Source organism: Pantherophis guttatus, chromosome 1, assembly GCF_059756535.1.
Source record: "Pantherophis guttatus breed Tessera chromosome 1, ASM5975653v1, whole genome shotgun sequence".
NCBI classification, from domain to species: Eukaryota; Metazoa; Chordata; class Lepidosauria; order Squamata; family Colubridae; genus Pantherophis; species Pantherophis guttatus.
This window is the reverse complement of record NC_142063.1, coordinates 293,819,559-293,845,905: the sequence shown is the minus strand read 5'-3', so window position 1 is coordinate 293,845,905 and position 26,347 is coordinate 293,819,559. Positions and strand designations below refer to the sequence as shown.

The 26,347-nt window shown below is 36.9% G+C and overlaps 1 protein-coding gene across 1 annotated transcript in view; it reads right to left on the bottom strand.

Annotated features, from left to right (window-relative positions):
* The window catches only part of PARP1 (poly(ADP-ribose) polymerase 1), a 36,252-nt gene that overhangs the window by 1,221 nt on the left and 8,684 nt on the right, over nucleotides 1–26,347 (bottom strand). Inside the window, exons 5-22 of the mRNA XM_034427936.2 lie at nucleotides 24,961–25,057; nucleotides 23,946–24,062; nucleotides 20,885–21,061; nucleotides 19,055–19,196; nucleotides 17,286–17,426; nucleotides 15,675–15,917; nucleotides 13,552–13,620; nucleotides 12,861–12,993; nucleotides 11,438–11,633; nucleotides 9,875–10,003; nucleotides 9,333–9,416; nucleotides 7,749–7,871; nucleotides 7,133–7,261; nucleotides 6,293–6,391; nucleotides 3,571–3,723; nucleotides 2,169–2,296; nucleotides 1,854–1,915; nucleotides 102–216 (exon numbers count right to left, since the gene is read on the bottom strand). Of these exons, the coding sequence (XP_034283827.2) occupies nucleotides 102–216; nucleotides 1,854–1,915; nucleotides 2,169–2,296; nucleotides 3,571–3,723; nucleotides 6,293–6,391; nucleotides 7,133–7,261; nucleotides 7,749–7,871; nucleotides 9,333–9,416; nucleotides 9,875–10,003; nucleotides 11,438–11,633; nucleotides 12,861–12,993; nucleotides 13,552–13,620; nucleotides 15,675–15,917; nucleotides 17,286–17,426; nucleotides 19,055–19,196; nucleotides 20,885–21,061; nucleotides 23,946–24,062; nucleotides 24,961–25,057 (2,337 nt within the window). The remainder of the gene's footprint in view (nucleotides 1–101; nucleotides 217–1,853; nucleotides 1,916–2,168; nucleotides 2,297–3,570; nucleotides 3,724–6,292; nucleotides 6,392–7,132; nucleotides 7,262–7,748; nucleotides 7,872–9,332; nucleotides 9,417–9,874; nucleotides 10,004–11,437; nucleotides 11,634–12,860; nucleotides 12,994–13,551; nucleotides 13,621–15,674; nucleotides 15,918–17,285; nucleotides 17,427–19,054; nucleotides 19,197–20,884; nucleotides 21,062–23,945; nucleotides 24,063–24,960; nucleotides 25,058–26,347) is intronic.

Sequence of the window (26,347 nt, the reverse complement as noted above, 5' to 3'; positions counted from 1 at the left end):
AAATTCATTAAGGTTAACAGTATGCACCTGGCTAGAAGCAACCACTTTCAGGTATCTCCAATGGCTATTTATATTCTGTTCCAATAGTGATCAAAGGATACTCATTATACATAAGACAAGTATTGCTAATTCCAGATGGAATTCCTTTTCCCAAAGGGACATCTGCACCATCAAGAGAAGCAATGGCTGTGGGATCTGGGGCTGTTTTGCCCAAACCTAAACAGGAAACAAACAAATGACTGTAATTAAATCTAATGCATTCACATGTATATTGAAAACTTGGAACTCATCTGACCTGAATTATAAGATCAATTAATAGAGCATGCAAAATAATTATGGGGCTAGAATAGTTCCCCTAATGTTTGGTTTTTTTAGTTTAGAAAAAGGTGACAAATAGAGTATCATACGTTTATATAAAATTATTCATAATAGGGAAATATGAGATGATTTTCCCTCTCCTATATCCAACATTAGAACTTAGGGGCCATCAAGTGAAGATAAAATGGGGAGTTTAAGGACTGATAAAATATCTCATAGCTAAATTATGGAACTTGTTGACATCAAATACTGATGGTGACAAATGTAGGCAGTTTTAAAGAAGGCTTAGGCAAATATTGTACAGAGAGGATTAAGGCTCACAGGTAACTATCTCGATGGTATCATACTATCTTTAGTATCAAAACTAGTGATTTAAAAAATACACTGTAGGAAACAGTAGTGCTATCAATCTCACCTCCTGCTTATGAACTGCACAGATGTACTGCACAACCACTTAACAGTATGTTGGACTGCTTATATAAGTAAGGCTCTTAAAATAGAGCCTTGGTAGTACAGTGGTTTAATGCACCCTGTTATTAACACAGCTGCCTGCAATTTCTGCAGGTTTGAATCTTACCAGGCTCAAGGTTGACTCAGCCTTCCATCCTTTCTAAGGTAGGTTAAATGAGGACCCAGTTTGTGGGGGCAATAAGCTGACTTTGTATAAATATACAAAAGTATGAAGGCTATTGCTTAACGCATTGTAAGCCGCCCTGAGTCTCCGGAGAAGGGCGGCATATAAATCAAATTAAAAAAAAAAAAAAATTTAAATGCCTGGGAAAAAGCTCTATAGTTTTGCTCACAATTTTGAAATCTAATCGATTCAGCCAATATACCCAAGCCTTTGTTACTACTTTGTTCTGTTTGCACTTCTTAAATAAATAAATCGTGTATGAATTGCAAAGATTTCCATCTGTCCCTTTTCCCAGCTTGATGACTTGCAAATGAGTTGGGACTGAAAGCTCCCGTCTTCTTCAATCTGACACAGCAGAAGGACATCAGGTTGGGCAAAGATGCCTTTTACATTTGGAGAGGAACTATTCAGTTATAATGCAAGCTGATGGGTTGTAGATCAGTTTTTAAGATTATAATCACTTAGCACAAGCTACGTAGGATAGATTAGGAAAAATAAATATTTTTAAATGAACAGTGCAATTCTACCTATGGTTTTTTAAAAAGTGTTTCTGCTTCTATTATTTGTTAGAATCTAGCCTGATCTTGGATCAACTTGTTTTTCTTTTCTGCCTAAAATATGTAGCATTCATGCTATATAAGCTCTGATATAGTAATACTATTTTTTCAATTTCTGTCATCACATCAGTTGGTTTCAGCTGAAATTATTAACTGGATGCCTTTTGAAGGATGATGGTGGTATCTTTGCATTAATCTGATTTATAGAATTACTGCAGTAAAGCATTTTCTCAGTGTCCTCATAAAAAAAAAATCTGGGTCAAGTCAGGCAGTCTTGAATACAAAATAAAAATCACCATCATCTGTTCTTGAAGTTAGCAACCCCATTTCCAGCAGGCACTTACCTTTGACACTGTGTTTGCCTTTTGGCAGCTTGGTTATATGGGAAGCATTTTTCAATTCAAACCTATCAAACAGAGAGGATGACCATTTAGGAAACAATATTTCACAAATTTAAAGAAATTGCCTCCTCCTTTATGAATATTTTGTTTTCAGTAAAACTAAAGGGCTTGTTGCTTAAGAATAAGATATTTCAATACAAATTCCTATAGCTTCTCATCTGCTGTGAGACACAGAAAGAACATTTTTGTTTAGAATACATACATTTCCAAATCTAAATTGATGCTCTACATGCTATCACTGTAAGAAGATTTACTCACATGTTTCCAAGAGCAACTTCTCCCAGCAAGAGTAGGCCAACAGGATCCATCTGAGAGGTGTGACAATAGTTGGCACTTTTGGACACCATATCTGCGAAGTAGATACCTTTGCCAAACATATAGCCAGTCTAAAAAAAGTAAAAAATTATGCTAAGCTTCCCAAAAGTCATCTGACTTGGAAATCCAATGGGGATTGCAACTCCCTGTCTAGAGAAAATTTTAGGTCTAAATATATACCTATTATATAAAATGACAAAAAGAAACATTTTTTCCTGATCTCTGGATGTGTTTTTTTTCCCCTTGTGAAGAAATGGTAGTTTGATAAATGTTCACATTGGAGGGTAAGATATTTTTCCCCTTTCAGATTAGAATAGACAGCAATTCTGTATTTTATTTTCCATAATTTTCGGACTATAAGATGCACCGGAGTATAAGACACACCAAGATTTCGAAGAGGAAAAGTAGGAAAAAAAAAATAGTTTTTTGCCTCTGCGTGTCTGGTTTTTGCCCTCCCCCGCCCCCAGGAGAGCTCTGCAGGCCTCCCAAACCTTCTGTGCGTCCCGTTTTTGCGAAAAATGGGCTGTGCAGAGGGTTTGGGAGGCCTGTAGAGTGCTAAAATATGACACAATATCCCGTTTTTGCAAAAATGGGATACGCAGAGGGTTTGAGAGGCCTGAAGAGTGCTCCTGGGGGTTGGGGAGGGCAAAAACACAACACGTTTTTGCCCTCCCCAGAGAACTCTGCAGGCCTCCCAAACCCTCTGCGCACCTCCTTTTTCGCAAAAAACAACCCTGTTTTTTGCAAAAATGGGACGCATGGGGCGGGGTTTCGGGAGGCCAAAAATGGCTGTATTTGGTGTATAAGACACACCAACATTTCCACCCTCTTTTAGGCGGGAAAAAAGTGTGTCTTATACTCCGAAAAGTAAGGTATTTATTTTCACCTTCAGCTCTGGACCTGCATCTTAATACTCTAGTTTAAATAAACTGTATTTCTACTATGCATGATTACACTGAACAAAATAATTTGTCAGAAGTCATTGTCTAATTGGTCAGAGGTGGAGAGATGACCTTTACACTGTCTGCAATTCTACAAAAATGCAACGATTAATCTAGAAGTATGGAACATCTAGAATTGTGATAGTGTAATTTTCCTCTATGTCCTCTCCATTGAGAGCACAGAATAAAGTAAAGCTAACTGAAATGGAAATTCCATCCCCAAAACTGCAAGATTATTAGGACAGAATGTATTGTAAATTCCTCTAAGAATCATATGTCTCAGATTGCTGAATTTTAACTCCCAGCATCTCTCATACCATTGCCAACTGAAGCCTGCTGGGAGCTGAGAGTTCGGCATCTGGAGAGTCACTAACTCTGCATTAGAAAATTAGCATATTACAAACCACTGGGGCTTCAGGTGGAGCTATTCGGAGACCCTGTGACAAGATGCCAGCAAAATTGGTAGTGCGAGAACCATGCCAGAGCAACTGGCGATTGTGTAAGTCCCGGAATGGTTCATAACGTTGATATTCTCCATCGCGTTCAATCTTGAAAATCTGGAAGAGATGGAGAAAAAGATAGGATGACTGATAAAGCAGAGCATACTGAAAAATAATTCAATATGTGGAAAACCACCCTGAATTCTTAGGTACTGTATATTCTTTCATTTTTGTAAAGCTAGTCCCTGAGAAGTCTCATAGTAACATAAACTATGCATCAAACTTAAATCTAGATGCTTCATTTAATAAAATGAATACCTTTTATTGAAAAAGCAATGTACTGAATGCCATATTAAAACTGATTCAAAAAGATACTTGGGAATGTTTAGAAGTGCATATGTGACATCTCCCTGTAGCTCTTTAAAGCACATGTGTTTCTTTTTCTAAATTACAATGTATCATTCTATAAAAAGATACAGGTGTTATATACCCGTGATGGCGAACCTATGGCACGTGTGCCACAGGTGGCACATGGAGCGATATTAGTGGGCACACCAGCTCAGTTCTGGGGTGCATGCGCACGCCAGCGAGCTAATTTTTGGGCCTTCTGGACCCACCAGAAGTAGGGAAACAGGCTGTTTCCTGCCTCTGGAGGGCCTGGGAGTGGGTGGGTGGGTAAGGCCCATTTTTCTTTCTTACCTGGCTCCAGATCCTCTCTATTTATCTGGGAAGAGCAAAAACAGCCTTTCCCATTCCCTTGGAGGCCCTACGGAGGCTGAAAGGGCCCATTTCCCGACTCCCGGTGGGACAGGAAGTGAGGTTTTTTGCTGTCCCCAGCCTCTAGAGACTCCTAGAGAGGCTCTGGAGGCTGGGGACAGCAAAAAATGTCACTTCCTCTCCCACCGGGAGTTGGGAAATGGGCCGTTTCAGGCCTTTGGAAGGCCTCCGAGAAAGTGAGAAAGGCTGTTTTCGCCCTTCCCACATAAATAGAGAGGATCTGGAACCAGGTAAGAAAGAAAAATGGGCCTACCAGGCCATCATGTGCCAGGAGCGGGTGGGGTGGGGTTTGCGCACGAATGTGCGTGGGCACGTGCACGCACGACCCTCCCCGCCCCCCCCCACTCCTGGCACGCGATGGCAAAAAGGTTAGCCATCACTGTTATATACAAATGCTATATTCATGCCTTGTGTGCTCTGAAGCACTCTTTTAGAACAGCATTTGAAATATCTATAGCTGTAAGAAAATCTAGCCATTTTTCTAAAACATCTTAAAACCACGTTAGTTTTGAAGGCTTCGAATATAATATACAAAAATTCTGACTATAAGTAAAAGAACTGGTTGCTTATTGAACTTTCTAAAAATCAGAGGCACCAGAAAGAACTTTTAAGAATGTGGTCATCCTTGAATTTCATTACTTCTCTTTTGTCCATCACTATTTTAGAATTGATTTTTGTGAAGACAGAAGTAGATGCTACATTGGCAATCTGTAACTGGATTTCTCCACATAATTCTCTTAAATTAAGCATGCCATACTTACTTATGCAGTCTGGCCAACTTATATCACCCTCTGTAGGCAGCCATTTTAATGAGATAATTATGTTGAGAAATTGAATAATACATCTAGCACCTACTTCCCTCCTGGATTTCTATGAGTGTGCAAACAGAGCATGCCCTTCCCACTTCTTGCAACTGCATCCTATAATATGTGAGATTGCCAGTGAAGATTATCTGGAAGCCCCTGCTGGTATTCTGAGCACAATTCAAAATCCTAACCACTATTTTTAAAGTACTACATGGCTTGGCCACTAGGATTCTTGCTTCAAATGGAAAAAAATCTGAAGAGAAGGCACTGTAACACTGTTCAAATACATGTGAATATACATCCCCTGCAGGTGTGTGACAGGTAGGCTGTTGGAAGTGCTTTACATGGAAGCTGAGGAAAAGGATATTTGTGTGATACACATGCAATTTGTATTTTCCCAAATTTGAGCCCTCTATTCTGGTGATTACCCAAACAAATTATAATATCAGAGTACGTAGATAGGCAAAGTTTTGCATTAAAACACAAAAAACCTCTTGGTTTATGGAACAAAAAACAGCAGGGACAAAGACCATCATCCAGTATAGCTTCACACAAACTATGTCATCCTTAGTCAAAAGATCAGGGTGGCCTCTGCAAATATTCTTTATTGACTAAGCACAAATTATTCTGCTGTGCTGTACTTCCAATGGTTTAGAATTAAGATAGTAAACTCTAGTGAAAATTCCAAACTGATCATGTTTCAATACTTCAAAACATGATTTTAAGTTTTGCTTAATGTGGGTGCCGATTAAGAGTATCTTCATATACAATTTGAATGTATTGTATGTAGCTATCTATACCATGGACAGACATTCATTTCATGTCTTTCCATGCTCACAAGACTAGGATTTGGGAGACGGGGATGGAGGTGGGGTAGAAGCACAGAATGTCCGCTCCATAAACATTTTGTATTAATTCCAAGATACAAGACTTCATGATAAGAGATTATGTTAACAGAAGTGAGGTAATCATGAGCCTTGATTACAGTTCCACAAAAATATTATTCGGCAACTGTTACCTAAATACTCCAGCAACACATACAGGAAAGACAAGTTAAATATAGACCAGTTCCTTAAAATACCATACCCCAACCATGAACTCACCTCCACAACTTTCAAACCATATGCATTGTGGGTACTTGCATGGGTGTTCTTAACATATTGTTTTATAATCTTGGCTTCTTCTGAATCTTTATCTACTACCTGGTCAGGAAGTTGAGAAAAAAATCGCTGTTGTAAATTCAATAATGTAAAAAGAGGAACCTGTAAATGTATTTGATCATTAAAATGATGAACACAATCTATTCTTGCAATCCTGATCTCACTGATCTAGGAAAAGATGTTATTTTTTTGAAAGCATCATGAGAGAGAAGCTGCTGAAGATTGTACTTGCTTTGCCAATTGTCCTTGCAGGGTGAGACAGCAGAAGAACTTACCAACTGGAACCTCCAAGCATTCACTGGGCTAAAAGAAATACTGCCCTGAGGCAGAAGTATTGGTAGAGGAGTCACTTTATTGGTGTTAGAGGTCTTAAGGAAATGATGTAACTATGGGGAATGCTTAGACCTGGGAACAAAGACTATAAGGGTAAGAGGCAGGAGGAGATATGATGGGAAGCTGATTACGGGAGAAGGGAGACTCTTTAAGCTCCCTTCTTTTTACGTTGTTGTCTAAGCAAGTCTGGGTGATAGCAAAAGTACAACCTCCAACCTAAAAGTCTTTTCTTTTTCTTCTACATTAAAAATGTAGAAGAAAATAAAATAACCAAATATATATGAGCTTCTAGACATCAAAACTTTAAAAAATGGTTGAAATTGTTACAGATGAGAAATTATCACTGAAGTACCAAAATGTACATCTTATATCTACTCATCTAAATTAACACTGGAAAGTTGGAAAAATATGGAGTCAAAAGAGGATAACGCATATCTCTGCCATTTTTACCTGGATATTGGTTTTGAGCTTCTCATAGTTCACATCTATTGGATCTTTATCCCCATCCTGACTGCCACTTCTTAGAAGGCTATAAGCGACCTCTATGTCAAGCAGATTATCCAGCATTTCCACTTTAGTCTTGACAAATGAAAGATGGAATTATTCATAACAATACATGCATTGCACAGTCTTTCTTTTTATTATTTTAAGAGACTGCTTAGGATTCTCCAATTACTATTTTCCAAAAAGTAGCAATAGTTACCTCTTCTGATAAAAATGAAAATTCCCCTATTTTTTGTCTTACACTTTATGTAAGGAACCAAAGGATGATGGATTTGATTCCTTTAAATTCCCTCAATACCCCCTCCTTTGAAGTATGAATCACTCCTGTAATAAAAGTATTTAATAAAACTGAAAGTGATTGGCCACAAATTTACCTAACAAACATTATAGGTGAGGCATATCCTGAACCTGAACCTCCTGCCCACGTCCAACAGTGTATTAACCATTCAAACTGGATTAGAAAGTTGACTGTTAGGCTGACATAACTGTCTTAAAATTACACCTATTAAAATATGATTTACATTATTTCTGTATTCAAATGTCAGAGTTAAATGCAGAGTACCTTAATGTAGTCAAGGTTGTTTAGAAGTGGTGGCTTCTTCATCCCAAAGTCATGGGGAATTAGAGTATAGAAGCGATTGGAGAGATCTAATATCTGTGAATCTGTGCCACCATCAGAAACTGCCTACATGAGGAGAAAAAGAAATAAAACTATAAGACTCTTCGGCAGCAACAAATGCATAGATTTGAGTTACTTGCCTTAGTAAAAAGTTAGTTTAAACTTAAACTTTAGTTAATGCAGCATTTTGAAATGCTTGTCTAACTTTTCCCACTATGATGCCTTCCCAATCATCATCAGTAACAAGGCGACTGAAATATGACATCATGGGATGGTAGGAGGTGAGAATTCAGGATATTAAATGTTAAACAAAAGCAAACATTGCAATATGCTATTTTCCCACATTCAGTTCAGGAAGAACTCGTCTACATGTAATTTCATGGCCGAGATTTCTCCTTCCATCCTTCCTTCCATCCATCCATCCATCCATCCATCCATCCATCTATCCATCCATCCATCCATCCATTTTCTATAGCTGCCCAACTCAACAAAATGATTCTGGATGGCTTACAATTCTAAATTTCTAAAATAATTGAAATAAATTAAAAACAATAAAAACATCCACAAAATAAGTACAAAACAGCAGCTGCAATGATAGAATTGCATACTCTGACATGTTTGCTCAGAAGGGGTATAATTTTGCCTAGTTCTTTGGAACGGATAGAAATATGTACTTTAAAATCGTGCTGACACCACCCTAACAAGCATTCTTATACTAAGATTTAATTTTATATCGATGTGATCTTGAGTTGTGGGATTGGTATTATATTCTCTCTCTTATTTACTCAGAGCACTGCTTTCTATGAATAATTAAAATACTATTGAATGATAACTGAAAATGTAGAGATTGAACAGGGTTTACTTTATTCCAGTTTATAAGTACAACTCTTCCTGAGCATTACTATTATTTTTCCTAAACTTTTGTTTTAATTATCCTGCTTCTTTCCTTTTCCTCTTTTTCCTTGTCCAATTCTCTCTTACTTAGCTTTCCAGCTGTGTATCTTTTAAAGACATGCATGCCCACATGGTCCTGTACTTGCTTTCCACTAAAACAAAAATCTATCAGTTTCATTAAAGGGATTGGAGAAAAAGCCTGCCAAAAGGATTAACAGTTTAGAGTGGTTCTTGTATAAGGAAGGACTGAACAGTTGAGATTTAAAATCAGGCATATTTTTAAGTTAAGGAACAGAGAAATGCTTTTTTCCCCATTTTATATATTAGAACTCTAGATCGTGCACTGAAAATAGATGTGGAGAGACTCAGAAGTGACAAAAGCCACCAAGAGTCATGAATTGGACAGCTACAGAATTTGAATGAATGAAGGAATAGAATACTTCTTTACAAAATGCATAGTTAAATTCTGGAGTTTGTTGCTACCAAGTAGGCAAGGGTCACCAGTTAGGTAACTTTAAAAGGGAACTACCTACATTTGTTGATGGTTACTATTCTTGAAGATTGCAAACTACTTCTGGAATCAAAGGAATATTACTTTAAATAGCTGGAAAAGGAATTGTTCTTTTTACTTACCTGTTGCACTTCATTCAGAATAGAGTAGGCGCTCTGGATCTGCCTCTCACTTAACTTCCCCAAAGGCATCTTCTGGAGATCAATCTAACAAGAAAATAAATGGTTCCAATTAAAGTAGAATTTTATTATAGGAAAATAATAGAAAACTGGCTGCAAAAGAAGATATAGAAGAAATAGCAAAACAATTCTTAACCCGAAGAATAGAAATACATGTAGGATGCAACTTTATTCTAGTCAATCAATTTGTTTGACATGATTTAGCTTAATATACCTTTAGATCTGCCCAATACAGTTGTACTCAAAGATTTTTTAAAAAGAGATAAATGATCTATGCGCACCAATTTCCAGATTATGTCTTCACATTATGGGAAACGGGTTAAAATATACATTAAGACACAACTTTCTTCTGCCAAAGAAAAATCACTACGACATTCTTGAAAGAAAAAGAATGTATTTTTCCATCAAACTGCATTCCTGCCATTATCATTCTGAGAATATCAAACTAATAACACCAAGTAGTTAAGCAAAGGATGAATAATAACCTCAAATTCCACCATGGCTTTCTTCATACTTTCTACATCAAAAATCATCTTAATAAGATCTTGGACAGCCTTAGGAAGCTTTGACTTGGTTCCTGCACTCACTGTCAGTTTCTTGACTGCTTCTTCATCCTATTGGGAGAGGGTTGGGAGTTGAATGGAATGACCTTGTATTAAAGCAACATACATGCACAAATTAAGCTACTTCTTTGCTTCTTTAGCTAAGAAAAGAGAATACATGAAATTCTCAACTGATCTTCGAAAGTTATTGCTACCCATACTTACTAGAATTTTCAGAAAATCTGGACGTTTTATATCCACAGCTGCAAGGAAACAACAAATAAAGTTCTTTGCATCCCCCTCTTCTTGCCCTCAAATAAATAAATTGATTTCTAACTGTAGAGATTCCAGTACTTAGAAAATACCAGCTCTGATCATTTTGGATGATGATGGTTGGAAGATAATGTGGCATTGTCCATTAACTAGTCCTTTCTGCTGTTTGAGAGAATCTAGTTCAAAGACAGGCAATTTGTTAGTTTTGGATGACTTTAAGCAATGCCAGCTAGCATGGCCAAGAGGATTGAAGGAACGGTAATTTAAAAATATCTGAAGGACCTAGATGACAGAACATTTTTGCTTTTTTAAAATAGGTGAAGGTTATAATCTGAGGCCAATCTTTTAATATATTACTGATACGGATCTTCAGCAGATGCACATTACAAGGTTATGAAAAGTAAGACTAAACACTATATAAGGTTGTCATGCATTCATTCCCTTATCAAATGTTATAGAATCAACAGAGTCACATGTTTCGGGGGAAAGATGGTGTCTCTTTAGAGGTAAACTCTTTCATATGCAAGAATTGAGGTAGTAAGCAAAGGACTACGAGTTCAATTCCTGCCTTAGCCATGAAACCAAGCTGGGTGACCTTGGGCCAGTTTCTCTTAGCTCACTTCCCCTCAAAGGGTTGTTGTTGTGGGGAAAATAGAAGAAAGAAGGTGCGTTAGATATGTTTGTCACCTTGAATTATTAGTGAAAATAATAAGGGCAGGATATATGATGTAAAACTCCAGTTTAGAACATAGAATAATAGGGTTGGGAGGATCTTGGAAGTCTTCTAGTCCATCCCTCCCAGGATACCCTATACTACTCTAGACAAAGGACTGTCCAGTCTTTTCTTGAAAACCCCCAATGATAGAACACCCATAATGTCTGGAGGCAAGCCACTCCACTGATTAATTGTTACTAACTGGGAGTTACTTAATTTACTTAAGCAAGGTTTGAGGGGGCAGCAGGTGACTAGTTTCAGATATTAAGTCTGCTACACAATGTTGCAGTAAATTTAAGCTACGTTGGTCTCAGTTAAACTATGTTTTGATTTCACACCAACCCTAAATATAACCCTATAATATACAAATGAATCAATGAATGAATGGAGCTAGCAAGTGTTTACTATAGCGAAGTCTTTGCTTCACGCTAAAGTTTTTCCTGGTTACTCCAAAGCATGTTCTATTATATGTAATCTTGACAAAGGAGAGCATATCTTTTTGAAAAGGATCAAGTTACCTGCCCATAGTCTATTTCCAAAGGGTAGAATTTTTTGGGATATTTAGTGAAATTTTTGGAATGCCAGGAATTGCCTGTTTTCTCTTCATACAGATCTAGGAAATGGTCAATGGCTTCTTCTTTAGAAGGCATCTTCTCTAGCTTGTTGCTTCCAATTGATGTGCCAACACGACCCCATGAGCGAAAAACCCAGTACCTAAAGACAAAAGTAAATTAAAGGAAAATATGAAATAATCTAGCAAGCTGTTCTGAAAGGAAGATATAAAACCTACAGAAATTGGTAATAAAAATGCAAAACAGAGAAGGATGACTGTCAGTTCAATATTAGCATAGAACAGCCTCCTGTGCTGCATTTAGTAACAGTATGCTTAGGAAACAAGGATAACTGGTAGGAAAGCTTTGCCTAAATGCTAATTCAGTTAATCTACAAAGAGATTTATATATACAGAGAACACCCCCGCAGGACATTAAATAATTTGGCATCATTTAAACATTGATTCAAGTTTACGCATATTCAGTAGGCTGAGCATAAGCAAATCTGAGTTTAAAAAATACAGCTGGATCATATATATAACAAAACATTACCTTTTTTTATAGGACAAAAATTGCTTGCAAGAGTATAGGTGTGAACCTATTCTAATGCAGCTGGAAATAAATATGCAATTGTGCTGAGATTTGGCCAGCATCTATTAGGTGAAAATGAGTATGGCCCACTGGATAATGTTGCTGAGAAGCATATCTAAGCTTGGGAGGGACCATGGTCATGATTACTGACAAGAGTAAATATAGAAGAAGTAAACAGACATGGAATTTCTGCTGTACTGGATCTCTCTTTTATGCCATCAACTACAATAACTGTTGATACTAGATACTAGGCTGGCATTAAACCAGATAGTTAAAAGTTGCCTACTTCTCTGCAACTAAGTTATTTTATCAGACTACATAAAAAGTAGAAAACTTGACATCCTTTTCCTGTAATGGCCAGGATGAAGTGAAAAGTTTATGATCAAGATGCAGTCTGGCTAAGGATGTCATGTCTATTAAGATATGTTTAAGTTGTGTAAAGATGTTATGGATAAAACTGCTTTATATATTGTACTTCATGAACATCTAGGCCTCTATATAATTGAGTTTTAACTAAGGCTAAATTAACGAAGTTTTAACTAAGGCTAAATTAAAAAACAAACAGAACTAAGTTCAACTGAAGTCATTCCCAGAGAACTGCAACTGAAGATTGGTTTTATGTAGGGGTACAAATTGTTTTAGTTTTGGATTCTTATCACCTGTTTAAGAGCAAGAACTGACTATTTGAATCAAACAATTCTTATGAAAAACAAATGCAACAGCACCAGCTTTTATTACTCGAGCCACACTAAGGAGAAATTTGCAATGTGGTTACTGTTTAGAAAAGGAGAACTCTCACCTGGTCTCTCTGTCATCCTCTAGCATTTGAAGTTTGTAATAAGAATTTGTTCCTTGGGCAATATCAACTAGACCCAAAGTGGCACTGAAGATTTTTCCACTTTTTTCAAAAACATGCGCAGAATCTTCCAGACCTATTTACATATATAACAAATGTTAATTCTTCCTATTCTAAAACATATTTTATCCTATTCAGATTGTTAAATTGAGCGTAATATTGGAAAAGTTGGAGTTTTGATTTCTCATCCACAAAGATGATTCAAAGGAGAATTGTAATTGCCCATAAATGATTTATGGCAAATCATGTTGCTTCTTTCAGACTTCTAGTACTGGTTGCCAACATCACAATTTATTTTTACAAGCGTCCATACTTAGAGAGTCCTATCCTGAATAACTAATATATAAAAGCCTTGTTCCAGCTCCCAGAGTGCCAACTTCCTTGTTTTATGCTAGGAAACATCACACAACAGAAGCCTTACTATTGTTGTTCATCTGATCATAAAGTAGAATTACATGTACATAGAATAATTGTGGCATCAATAGGACAGAGGCATTCATACCATTCATGCATTAGAAAAACTAGAAAAGCAGACTCAGTAAGTGAAAGCAAGAATATAAGAACATTCCCTGGATGCCCAATTTACTGATATGAGAAAAGGGTGGTAGAATTATTTTCATGAAAATAAAAATACCTGAATCAGGATCGACAGCAGCCCCTCCTTTAACTGTCAACTTCATTTTCTTCTCAGACTTACTTGTTCCTAGATAGTGATGACAGGAAACAAGGCAGTAACATCTTTTTCTCTGGGTAGATAGAATTCATCCATAAATCTAAATAGCATAATTAGGTGATTATAAAAATGCTCCTTACATTTTGCAGGAACTAACTCAACCTGTAATGCAAACTGATCATTTGCTGAGTTACTCTGTCAACTGTAAGGCAGTCTCTATATTTCTAATAATTTGATCAATAATGTTATGTAGCATTTGAATATGTTTAAATTGCCTTTGGGATTATTTTTAAGCTTTGTAGGGCTTTAATACTTTTTAAGAGTTTTTTTACTGAATATTTTTTGTTTTGTTTAAATTATTTTAACATTGTTTTAACTTTTAAATGGTTTTATTTGCCTTTGGGAGTATTTTAATCAATGAAAAAGCAGGACAATATGTAGGAGTAAAAACAGTAACAACAACGATTCTAAATAAAATATGTAAAGTTAATTGTAATCCCTCCCAGTTCAGACTACAGTTTAAAATATTAGAATTGAACACAGTGTAGATTATAAATCTTATAAATCAAAAGAACCATTTGTGTTTTGTTTAATGCCTGCTAAATCCAATCACCTACCTTGCCTTCAGATAATTCTTTTGCAGCAATTTTTAGAGCCTAGCCCTTAGAATCCAAACAGTTAGGTTACCTAAAATTCTTATTTGAGACAGAGAAGACATATTTCTTGGGTACCTGTGGTTTTGTCAATGGCATCTTTACGTTTTCCTGAGATTACAAAAGAATTCTAAAAAACGTAGGTCCTTCAACTAAATACCATAAATAGAACTACGGGCTTCTGTTTGTAACAAAATAAGGATACAGCAATTGTTTACAGATAATTCTATTTAATGACAGCGATTGGGATTACAATTCCTATCACTAAGCATTGTGCAGAGTTATGTGACCATTTCACTTAGCAATGGCAATTCTGGCAGTCCCAACTGATGTTGTTAAATGAAGATCTCACATGACTGTGACCCCTGGCTTCCTGCCGACTTTCCCATTGACTTTGCTTGTGGGAAGCAGGCAGAGAAGGTAGCAAAACATGATCATGTGACAGCAGAGGATAGATAAAATTATTCAATGCTGTCATAAGTTTAAACCATCCCTGAGCAAGCAGTTATTAATCAAGGACCACCTTATTTAGAAAGGAAGAAAACAAAAAATGAGGATTCAGATATTTCCTTGGAATTTGGAAAATGGACCTCATATTTTAGCATTCATATTACCCTACCATGGCATAAAAATTCTTAGCAATACACAATCTTCCAGTTTTAGGTTTAGGTCAGCCTACCCTATCCAGGAGGGATTTCCCTTGAACTATAGCTCCCTTCTTGCTAAAAGCTGCAGATGACATAGTCTAATATAACAAGACGGTGCCAAGATAGAGAATGATAATTTAGCAATAAGGTAACTGCAAATAAATGGCTTTAACAACAACTAAGCTTCAGGCAAGTTCTAAGGAATCTGAAGTACAGAATACCATGCATTTCTGGAACAGATCTTTCAGCTTGCATATTTGTGCTAGAAGCAACAAACAGAATCTGCTATGCAGACTGACCAGATTGAGACTACTCTTGCATATCAAGGTCTTCTTATCTAGCTAGTCTTGAACTAAAGTAAGCCTCCTCTATTCAGCTTCCCATGTTCCAGTTGGCAAGTTGAAAGCATTCATTTCTCCTGTTCTTTGAGGGAGTGGAAGGGCACACTATAATGGGAAGGGGATTTCCTTATCTAAACAATGCATAGTTCCTTCCTGTTGCCTGTTAAAAGCTGCTTCACTTATTTCTTCTTAGAAGTCAAGGGCAAAAGAAAGAAACCTGTAATATGAAATAGAGAACATAAAGGCCATTCCTATGGCCAGCACAGGTGGCAGCTTTTCTAATGTTTTTTTTCACAAATATGTACATTTCAGTCTTGAATGGCCTCTGTTTAGGATAAATCCTGAAAATGCTATTAAGGATCCTATTCTAAACGTTAACCAATGTTCTTAGTAAGAAAATGGCAGCCTGAGGTGAAAATAACAACTACTATTTTGGCTTTTACCTTGCTCTTCCTTGTTCTTCCCAGAATTTTTCATGTTTGGGTGTCCACTGGATTTTCCACTCACAGATACTTCTTTGTGTTCCTGCTTTACTTCTGCACCCCAGGGAGACATCATATGCAGTGATCGAAGCTCCTGAAAACCCTTACTGGAGCTTTTTATATCCTGAAGGAAGTCCTCAGACACCACACACAATTGGGCTTTCTTTACTTCTTCCATTTTTTTGTTCATTTTGTCAACTTCCTCTGTAAGATTTACATTTGAGAGATGGGGGAGAGAGAGAGAAGAAATAGAAAAGGCAAGGCACAGTATGTTACTCTTCTTTAGCTGAAATAGCAGAACACACTAATTTCTAGGGTACAGGAACTTGTAGCTGTCTGTATTCATGCCAGAAGCACTTACAAAGCTAACCCAAAGGTGCTGAATGAATGAGGGCTCTGCTGGACAATACCAATCTTGTTAATCTAGTATTGTATTCCAAAAGGGTAGAGCTTCATCTGCTCAGTTGTAGCAGCCCCACCTTTATTTTTCTGATACTGCCCTCTCCCCTCACACAAATACCTGACACTGAGGTAAATTACCATGGTCATACACTATATTAAGCATGATCTCAGAGCTTCTAATGCTATAATATATCCAGAATTCTATTAAATCCTATATTCTGATAGTAAATTTATTAGTTATTTGGCCATAAGAGTATCATCAATATATCAAGCAAAATCCCTGCTAAATTGAAACTGGTACATACTTTGAGTTTAGAGGATAGATTTAAAACTAGGAAAAGAGTAGAGTAGATTTCCTGGGAAATGATATTGTTGAACGTAGCATTTACTGAACACCCTCAAAGTGTATAAAAAAAATATTGTTTCATATTTTAGTTCCAAACTCAATTTTTAAAAGGGCAATGTAAAAGTTTGTTGTGATGCAAGCTGGCATTCACAGAACAGCTTTTTCTCGTGCATGAAATCACGAGAATTTCTGTCAAGGAGGAGAGTTAATACCGACTAACACTTAAACCACAGAGATCCCCTTAATCCCTCCTCTTTCTAAAAACTTAAGTTTTGTAGTTTCACAGTTCCAGATGTTATCCTTCAACATTTTCTGCTAACGCCTCAAAGTTCCCCCCAAAATTCTGTATTTCCTTTGTTCTTATTAATATCAAAGTATATTGATATTAATACCAAAGGGACTACCATCTTGCTACACTACAGCAAGAAAGAGGGTTGAAGGGAAGCATTTTCAGAGGAGACCTCCAATCTTTTGCCCCACAAGCTCAGCCTTGAACCATTAAACAGTATTACAATAGAGAAGGGAGAATGAAGTTAAGAAGCAATAAGCAAACAAAAATGAAGTAAAAACGAAAGGCTAAACCAAGATTAGTAACATTTATAGGGAAATGTTTGATTAAAAAATAGACATAGAAGCAAACTAAGGTATTACTTAATTGTATCAAATAAAAGCAGTCATAATCAGATTATATTTAAGACACAGATGAATACTCCGAGTTCCTTGCATTAGCTGCTAAATTTAATACAATCTACTCTCCTCTTTTAGGCCTCTGTTTAGTAACACTCTTACTATTGAGAATGTCCCTGTTAACAGTATCTACTCACTTTGAGAGCTGATGCACAAGTCAGCTTTATTCACAGTCGCTGTCACCTTTCCCCCAAGTTCTTCAACGGCAGATTTAATTTCATCCTTGGTCTTCGACAATTTTCCAAGGACTACTATCTTCATGTTGTTTAATGGTTTATCTGGTCAAGTGAAATCACAAAGCATATGAATATACTATTCAAAGAAAGAAGGAAATGTGAAGATATAAAACTTTCTACTTTTACTGCACATACTACTCTGACTTTTTAATGTCACTTGCAAATCTTAGGACGTTACATTCTTGAGCCAGTGTCATTATTTCCATTGCAGAATACAGTTATGCTCAAGGTATTTTTTTTTAATTCCATGAATATTACAATGCAATTTAAATACATTTTTATGCATAATAGATGAAATTTCAGTCATGTTTGATGGGAAGCTGGGGGTGAGAAAAGATGTTTAATGCCTTCCTTCAAGTGAAAATGAGTATTTCAGTTATTATGCTATAATAAGCAGAAGCTGACAATGTCAGAAAAAACCTTCCATTCTCTTCCAACAGAATCCGCCATTCATGCAGTTGCCAAGCACCAACTTTATTTAGTAATGACACCCATGTCTCTCTTTAGTATGACAGTCTCTCATTGCAGCTTCCCATTTTTTCTTATCCAGGCAAGAATGCCACTGCATCATTTTTCTGACTTTCTTCTTTTATTTCTGTCCACTTTGCTTAGGATCTTTTTGATTCATTCCAGCTTGCTTTCTTCACTAGGGTGAACTGGGTCCATGGCTGTATCTTTCTTTTCCTGAGCATGTTATCCTAGCTCTAGCATTCCTATGTACCTCAGCTACCCTGACGTTTTAACACTTCAAATGCTTTTTGTGGAACAGAGTGGGAGGAATAGATAAGTCTCTACTGAGAACTAGTTAAAGCATAGAAAATGGATTTGTTTGTCCTCCAAAGTCCTTTGTATCACAGTTACAGAAAAATATGCAATAGTGAAAATGCTTATAGCTAAACTGAATAAACACAAAGGATTAAAACTACAAAAGTGGGGAAAAGCAAACATTAGATAATGCAAGTTGTTGTTCTTATTTCAAATTGCTTTCCCCAAACTGTTACCTTCAACAAATTTTCAGATTACAAATCCCACCATCCCTGGTCTATCTAAAGATCTAAAGAGTTTATAGATTAACCTACCTGTTATTTGCCATCTGTGGAGAACACTAAGAAATAATTTCATGTATGAAGTGTTTGTTTGAAAGTACAATTCTATTAAAATTATATTTCGGATCAAAAACATGGCTGTTGTAGAAGAGACAGTAAACGTCTTAGTGTTTAAAAGATTTTGGAGAATGTGTTTGGAAATTAATAGGTAATAACCAGGATATAATTATAATATGCCGAGTGTTCTTATAGTTGATTTTAATGTTTTAAAAGAGTTGTTAATGATAATGGATTTAAGTATTATTTCTTTTAGCTTTGTTGTATGCTGCACAGTCACTTGTTTGTGAGATAGGCAGCTGTATAATAAAATAAAGAGAAGCATATTTAGCATACTATATAAAAGTATGTGTAGTGTAATATAGTATAACACAGCACAGCATAGTAAGAATCATTTGTTCTGAAAGGATAAAGAAAATTATATTATAATTTAGTTCATTCTAATGATAAATAGCATTTTTCAGTAGGTACTTTTTCCCCCTGTAGGAATAACAACATTTTAATGAAAACTAACATTTCATATTTTTAATCAAAATAGTTCTCCACAATGGCCTCCAGTTAATGTACCTGCTGGTGCAGCCGAATTCCCTGTAATAGGATCAGAACCTGCTGAAGGAGGTACAGAATTTGTAGAAGCAGCCTCTGGCAAGAATGCTCTAGCTTGCTTTTTAAATTTGAATTTCTTTAGGTATGGGATCTCTCGGAATTTCTGTTGTGCAGAAGGATGAGGAAAAAAATTTAAAAACAGCAATAAGAAAAGAACTCTCATAAACTAATGCAATGAAAAGAAAATAGGCAAATAAATTCAAATAAGGTATACTGTTCACTGTTCCCAAACTCTCTTCACATCAGAGTGGGCAAATGATAAATAGCAATTTGCAAATATCTGAATAATTTCAAATATATCACCAGATTCCTCATAACTTAATATTTCAACTAAAACTCTAAAAAAAAGCAACAATAACTTTGTAATGGTTCACCTTATACTAAACATCTCTCCCAGGAACAAACTAGATTGAGACAACTGCAAATCACAATGATTGGGGGGAAGGAGCTCTCTCTTCAACCTCTTTTCTAGAAAAAAATTGCCTTTACATTTATAGCAGTGGAAGGTGGCACTGAATCAACTTAAAAATAATCCTGTAGACTCAAAAGTGTAAGTAATTTTTTCTTAAAAAGCAGCTGGGAAGAACTAATTGCCCCAATTCCCCAATTCTGCTGTAATTAAAACATTTAAGTGGGGTGAGATGATCCATCCCTTGGTTTCAATATCCTGAAGCTATATTGTTGTGTCAACTCTAATAAGTTGTAGTTTTATTCTTTTATAATTAATAATAAAAGTTATAAATATTAATTATATTAGGGATAGAGAATATTTGGGCTCCAGCCATTCTGAACTAAAACATCCAGTAGCACCAGCTACCTCTGTTTTATATAAGTGCAAAGGAGGCTATACATAACTACTCTTCCAATTTGTTTGTTCATTTCACTGTTTTGCATATATCCTTAGTTGGAGGATCTCTAAACTGAGAGCAGGCAACTTTTTACCAGTTAAGGATTGCACTTTAAAAGAAGATGGAACACACTTCAAGGGCAACAATGTTAAAACAGTACTTTACTTTCATAGCTTGAAACATGTGTTTTGCCTTTTATTTTAGAGAGAGAAAAAAAAGAGGGGGGGGGCACAAGTGAAAAAAAAACATGTCCCAAATCATGAAGCAACCTGGGCAGGGGTGGGTTCTAACCGACTTTACTACTGGTTTTCTTTGTGCGCGCGCTTTGCGCGCAATCGCCTCTTCGGGACATGAGATTTGGGACATCTTTCATTTTAAATCCGATATCTATTATAGTGATACCAATTGTGTATTAAATCACAAACCAAATAAGGCCTGTAAAACCAATTAAGCACTATTGCATAGTACACTTCATAGCACACTGACAGTTCTCCACCAATCTCCCTGTATGGCTTTATCCCCCATCAATCCTGTTCAACTAACAGCTTTTCGGCTAGAGTTCAGAGGCAAAATCATGTTATTTTTTCATCAAATTTGAGCAAGGCTAGGCTCATCATGTCAGGGTCAGGCTTAGCAAGCCGTGTTTTTTGTCGACAATGGAAGGCAACCTTGGGTGATAGATATGCACTTCCTCGGCTTCCCTTTCTTGCTGTAACTCGAGGTAGGAGCAGGAGAAAGTTGGATTCATATCCAACTTCCTTATATAAAAAGGAGAAAGGGCTGAGAGGGTGTAAGTGTTTCAAGAATGTTGGCAGAAAAAGTCTTTGGCAGAGCGAGAAATGGAAGAAAAGAAAAAGGGTAGCATTCTCTCTCTTATACAATCTCATAAATAATATTAAACAATGTGATAACAGGAAGGGGGTTAACAGGCCTCACAGCCTACCTTTGGGATTGTCCATTCTTTCTTGTTGGGCGTCTGTGTATTGGCAACACATTTGGTCCAACCTGTAATATACCCCGTGCAGTGATAGGCATTGCTCTTGAACACAAACTGTCCTTTGCACTCTTCACAGGGAAGCAGAGCTCCAAAAGCCATCCCATCTGCAACATGGTCCAAGATCTGAAGCAATGAAAAAGCAAAAGAAGTGCAATAAACGAGTAATGCCCAATGCCATAGAGGCCTTATTCAGAGTATAGGATGTCAAACAAATTTCAACCAGAGCTCTCCTCTAAAATTATAGGACTCACTCCTCTTTGCCTAGTTTCTACTCACTGACAAGTTGCAGTGGCCAAGAAGCCAGCAATAACCTAAACAACAGTTCCCAGGAGTGGACTCACCTGTCCCTCACCTTGTTGAGTCTTATTTTATCTTCTGATTAGGAAGGACAGCCCTGGAACTGGACGAAGAAACCTGAGAAGCTTGTTTAGATGTCAAGCTGGAATTTCTTCCAGCTTGCTTTAGCAAGATGATCTACAAAACTATCTTTTAGGGTTAAAATATACAGAAGTAAAGTAGCCGACTCATTTTGTGGCTTCTGCATGTTTTGCATTACAAATATAGTAATATAACCTCCAGTCACACAGGCATAATAGAATCCCTGTGAAAGGTGCACCAATTTCATGCTGAGGATTCTTAAGAAAAGAACCAAATATAAAACTGTCAGCACATCTATAAAGAGAGAGACCTGGAATATGTTGTTCAATTCTGGCTACCCTTTGGAGGGAAAAATGTTATTGGGAAAATTGCTGCAGTTGTTTTAAAGTGCAGAAAAAGGTATCAAAAATTAAAATATTGGAGACTGCTGAAATAATTGCCTTGTAAGGAAAAGTTACGAGTGTATTTCTCTTTCCATAATACTAGGTATCCCAGAGTCACTCAAATTAAGCCAAATGGTGAGATATACATGGCAAAGAAAAAAAAGAAAAGTTCACACATGCATCAGTAATTACAAAATCCTGAAGTACAGAGTGTCACTCATTTGGACAACTTTATGAAGGAATTACATCTATTAATGGGGGAATGGCATCAACAGCTTACATAGTTGGATGGCCATGTATTTTTCCAAATACCAAAGGCTGCATGCATCTCAATATTGTTTGTTGGAAAATATGAGGGCAATGGTTTGCTTGTGTGTTTCTTATAGGCATTCCACTAACTAGTGCTAGAACAGAATCTGAATTAAACTGGCCTTTGATATAATTCAGCATGGTATTTCTTACACCTGTTGCTCATGAAGAGGAAAACCTGTGCTTCAGGTTACAGCAGGTCTGTAGTCACATGCTAACACTTATCCCCATCGGAACTATACGACAAAATGCAGCATTATTCTTAATTGCATCAGGACCTTCATATTTTAAGAACTTATTAGAAGCATTAAAATGACTGTTTAATAACCCTTTGTGACTCCTTAATTCTATTCTATTTCTGATATCAGGACTTCCCCATAATTATTTAAGATACAGGTAGCCCTTGACTTTCAGTCACAACTGGGACCAGAGTCTCAGTTGTTGAGCAAGACACAGTGACTGCTTCACTGAACTACTGCAATCTTGGCACTCCCAACTGTGGATAAGCAATCGTGTGGGTCATTAAGCAGACAGCAAAAGAGCTATCAAAGGAGGGGTGGCAGGTCCCCTCCACTGGAGAATGGAACTCATGCGTTGGGCTGCAGAAACAAGGCAGGGATCACAAAGATTCCCACTTCATCTCTCCAGCCCAGCAAATGAGTTCCTCTTCCCTCCATGTGCATAAGAGAACTTGTGAACTGGGCTGGAGAGATGAAGCAAGAATCCTGAAGATCCACACTTCCAATTCTGTAGCCTAATGGATGGTTTCTGCCTTGACCCCTGGTGCATGGAGGGTAGATCTTTTGGCAGGCAGTAGGAGCTTGCAATTTTCCAGCTAGCTTCCTCTTTGAATTTGTGGGGAAGCTAGCAGAGAAGACTGCAAATCGCGATCTTGACAACTGTTCCCATATGCACACAGGTTGCAATGGAACATAGCATTTTATGAAATTCTTTAGAGTGTAAAGTACACTTTGTGAGCTGTCATAACTTTGGAAAGTCATTAAATGGCCATACGTTAAAAACTACCTATATTGGCAACAGAATGCCACTCTTGCTTCCTAATACATACCATACCTTTTTATCAAAACCACTAAACTCACCCTAGAAAGTTAAATTTCATTAGACGTAGTCCTTACTTACCAATGGTAATTGGAGCTAGGAGCTAAATTGCTACATGATGCTGTCATAAGGTATAATATCATGTGACCATGCTGACTTAGGACAGCAGTTCTGGCAGATCTTATTGCCATTATTAGGTGAATCATGTGGAGTCACAACATCCCACAATCACGACTGACATTTGTAACTCCTGCCAGCTTTTCTAACAACTTTGTTTGTCAGAAGCTGGCAATGAAGGTCCCAAAAGACAATTAGGTAACCATGAGAATATTGCGACAGCTGCAACTATGAGGACCCATTATTAGTCATTCACATTCAATGCTGCTGTAACTCTGAATAATCACTGAATGAGTGGATGTTAAATTCTACTTGTGTTAATAGGCCGAAGCCATAATTCTTTGAGTGCTTTTACCTTATTAATGAGATGTACACAAGGCCACCCCACTCCATAATAGCCCTGGGCAGCATGCAACACTAAAACAAGGGAAGATGAATGATGCATGTTCAAAACAGAATGAAATATCCAAACCAATAGAAGAGGGGAACAACCTAAGAGGATACAACATAGTCCTATAAGAGGCTTGCTACTCACCCTAGGCCCAGGCTTAAGGCAAAAAAGTTTTTAAACACTTTTTGAAGGAGATCAAATTTAGATCCATTTGAGGGCTGCGGACATTCATCTCACTTCAATTAAATTTGCATGAGCATTAATATTTAGAAAAAGCTCAATGTCTGTGTATATGTGTGCTCAAATAGACAAATGAATAAAAAAATCTCATTTCCACACAAAATGTGAAATAAAATGGAGCTCAACTCACAGCAGCTTCCCCAGAAGGAACTTCTTGCTTGTTGGCTATCAGGAGCTCCTTCAAGTCATTGGTGGAACAGGCTTTCTTCAACTCATCTTTGATATTCCAAATCAGTTCTGTCTGATCCTGTAAGTAAAAAAATGTGCAGAGTATCACATTTAAGATTTCTTTCCAACACTTTTCTACTAAGAACAATAAGAGGTGTGGGTGACAGGTTTATAGATCAGACTAAGTTTATATAATTCAGTGCTGTTGTTAGTATTCCTACATGAAATATTATTTGGATGATGGTTCAAGAAACAAGATATAAGAATTGCTTTGGTCAGGGTTCCAAGTAACACTCCCAATGAAATAAAACTCAAAGGCTTGAGTTTCCTCAAAGTTACATTTTATTAGAGATGTCATATTGGCACATCTGGGAAAACCCAAATCTGAAAGTTTCCAGTTTTTCCCCACCCAAAGAAAAGTTCAAGTCCCTGCCCAACACCCACAAGTCCATCACATGGTCCAATCAAAGCACCATCCCAACTGGAGATGCCTCCCAGTTCCAGCCTTCCAGGTGCAGGGCAAGATGTCCTTGAGTCCCTGAGAAAGGAATGTTATTATGACTGTATATCACCCATGCTCCATACAATCCCCCCTCCCAGTTTCCCACAGTAGTAAATGTGGCATGTCTGAAGGCCTAATGCAAAAGATGGCTTCCAGGCCTGACAGCTTCTAGATATTTAGAATAACCAAAAGGTTATTTCAGGCTAGCATCTTCTCACTGAGACTTGACTTGCAATTAAGCCAAGCTACCAAAATATGAGACTGGTTCTAAATGAAAGTTGGTAACACTGTCAGCTCCTTCAGTATTATCACATTCCACTTACTTCAAGCATTCTTCAGGGTCAAATCATATTCAGAATGGTGACAATGCAGAAGAGAGCAGTCTCCATCAAGAAGTCAAATTGCTCTTAGGGTATTTTGATCTCATCATCAAAAGATGCTTTAAATGAAACTAATTAGTCATAGCAAAACAAACCTTTAGCAGCTTTTCCTGTTTTGATAATTTTTCTTTCTCTTTCTTGGGTCTCTTTTTTGAGATTACATTTGTATCCACCTCATCTCCTTTTCTCTTTCTGAAAAGAAATAATACATAGTTTGCTAAGGAGAGTTTATTTAAGTTATTCCCCCAATTTCTTTTAACATATATAAGATTAATTTGGTGTACAGTTGAGTAATTGTATACAGTGAGTTTATATACTGTATATACACATACAAATATTCATACACAGAGTTACCAACCTTTCTTTTAGAAGCTTAGGCTGGTGTACTCTGCCTTTCTTCTTGCTTTTCCCAATCCTGAACCAGAACCTACTCTACATTGGCTGTCACTTTATGTTCAATACAAATATCCATAGCATTTCATTAAGGAACAGAGATTACATAGAAAGGTTGACTAGTACAAATGCACTGCAGCAACCCTGAACACCAGAAAAAGGAAACAGATCACCTACACAACATCTTCCACAAAATGGATACCCATACAACTTTTATCGAAAAGTGTGTGACCACTCAATCCACTACAACACAAGCTATGAAAAGGATAACATTACCATATATCAAAAACATCTCAGAAACAACAACAGACTATTACAGTCACAAAGCATCTCTTTAGCACACTAAAGCCCTCCAAGATTTCTTAAATAAGACAAAAGATCCCATAGCCCAAGAAGAAAAAACAGGACTGGTTTGCAATGTAAAATATAAGGACTGTAACAGCCACTATGTGGACAGACAGGCAGAAGAGTAGCACAGCACATCCATAAACATCAACTAACGTTCAGAGCATACAATGAAAGCTCCTTAATTTCATAACGTATGCGGTAGACTCATAGTTTCAGCTGGGAAACTATGAGCAAGCTAATAAATCAAGATGAATCCAAAAATGCTAGGGAATTTCTGAAAGCTTTGTATTCAGACAAACCAGCCATCAGTAGAGATAAACTATATTCACCCACCATTCAAAAGGCACAATAAAAACACTACGAAGATTAGAGCACATCCTCTCCAGCAGCCTACAATCAGGCCATCATTGTGGGGTATGAGCAAGACTAGTTTCTGTTGAATAGGACATCTTGTCAATATTTATATTTTAGATGTACTTGGGTAACAGGTTGATGCAAACAATTATATGATAGATGCCAGTAAAATGAAGGAATAACTTGATGCTCATCCCCACAAACAGGTATTAGATTACTGTCCTTCAAAGAAGCCTTAGCAAATTACACCATTCTGTGGTTTGTAAAACAATGTTTTATGGTTTAGAAAATTGTGAAATTCAGCTAACCATTATGTAACCACAAACCGCCCCTTTCATTTCTAACAAGGGATTTTTTTTACACATTCTTTTTCTTCTTCTGTTAGGA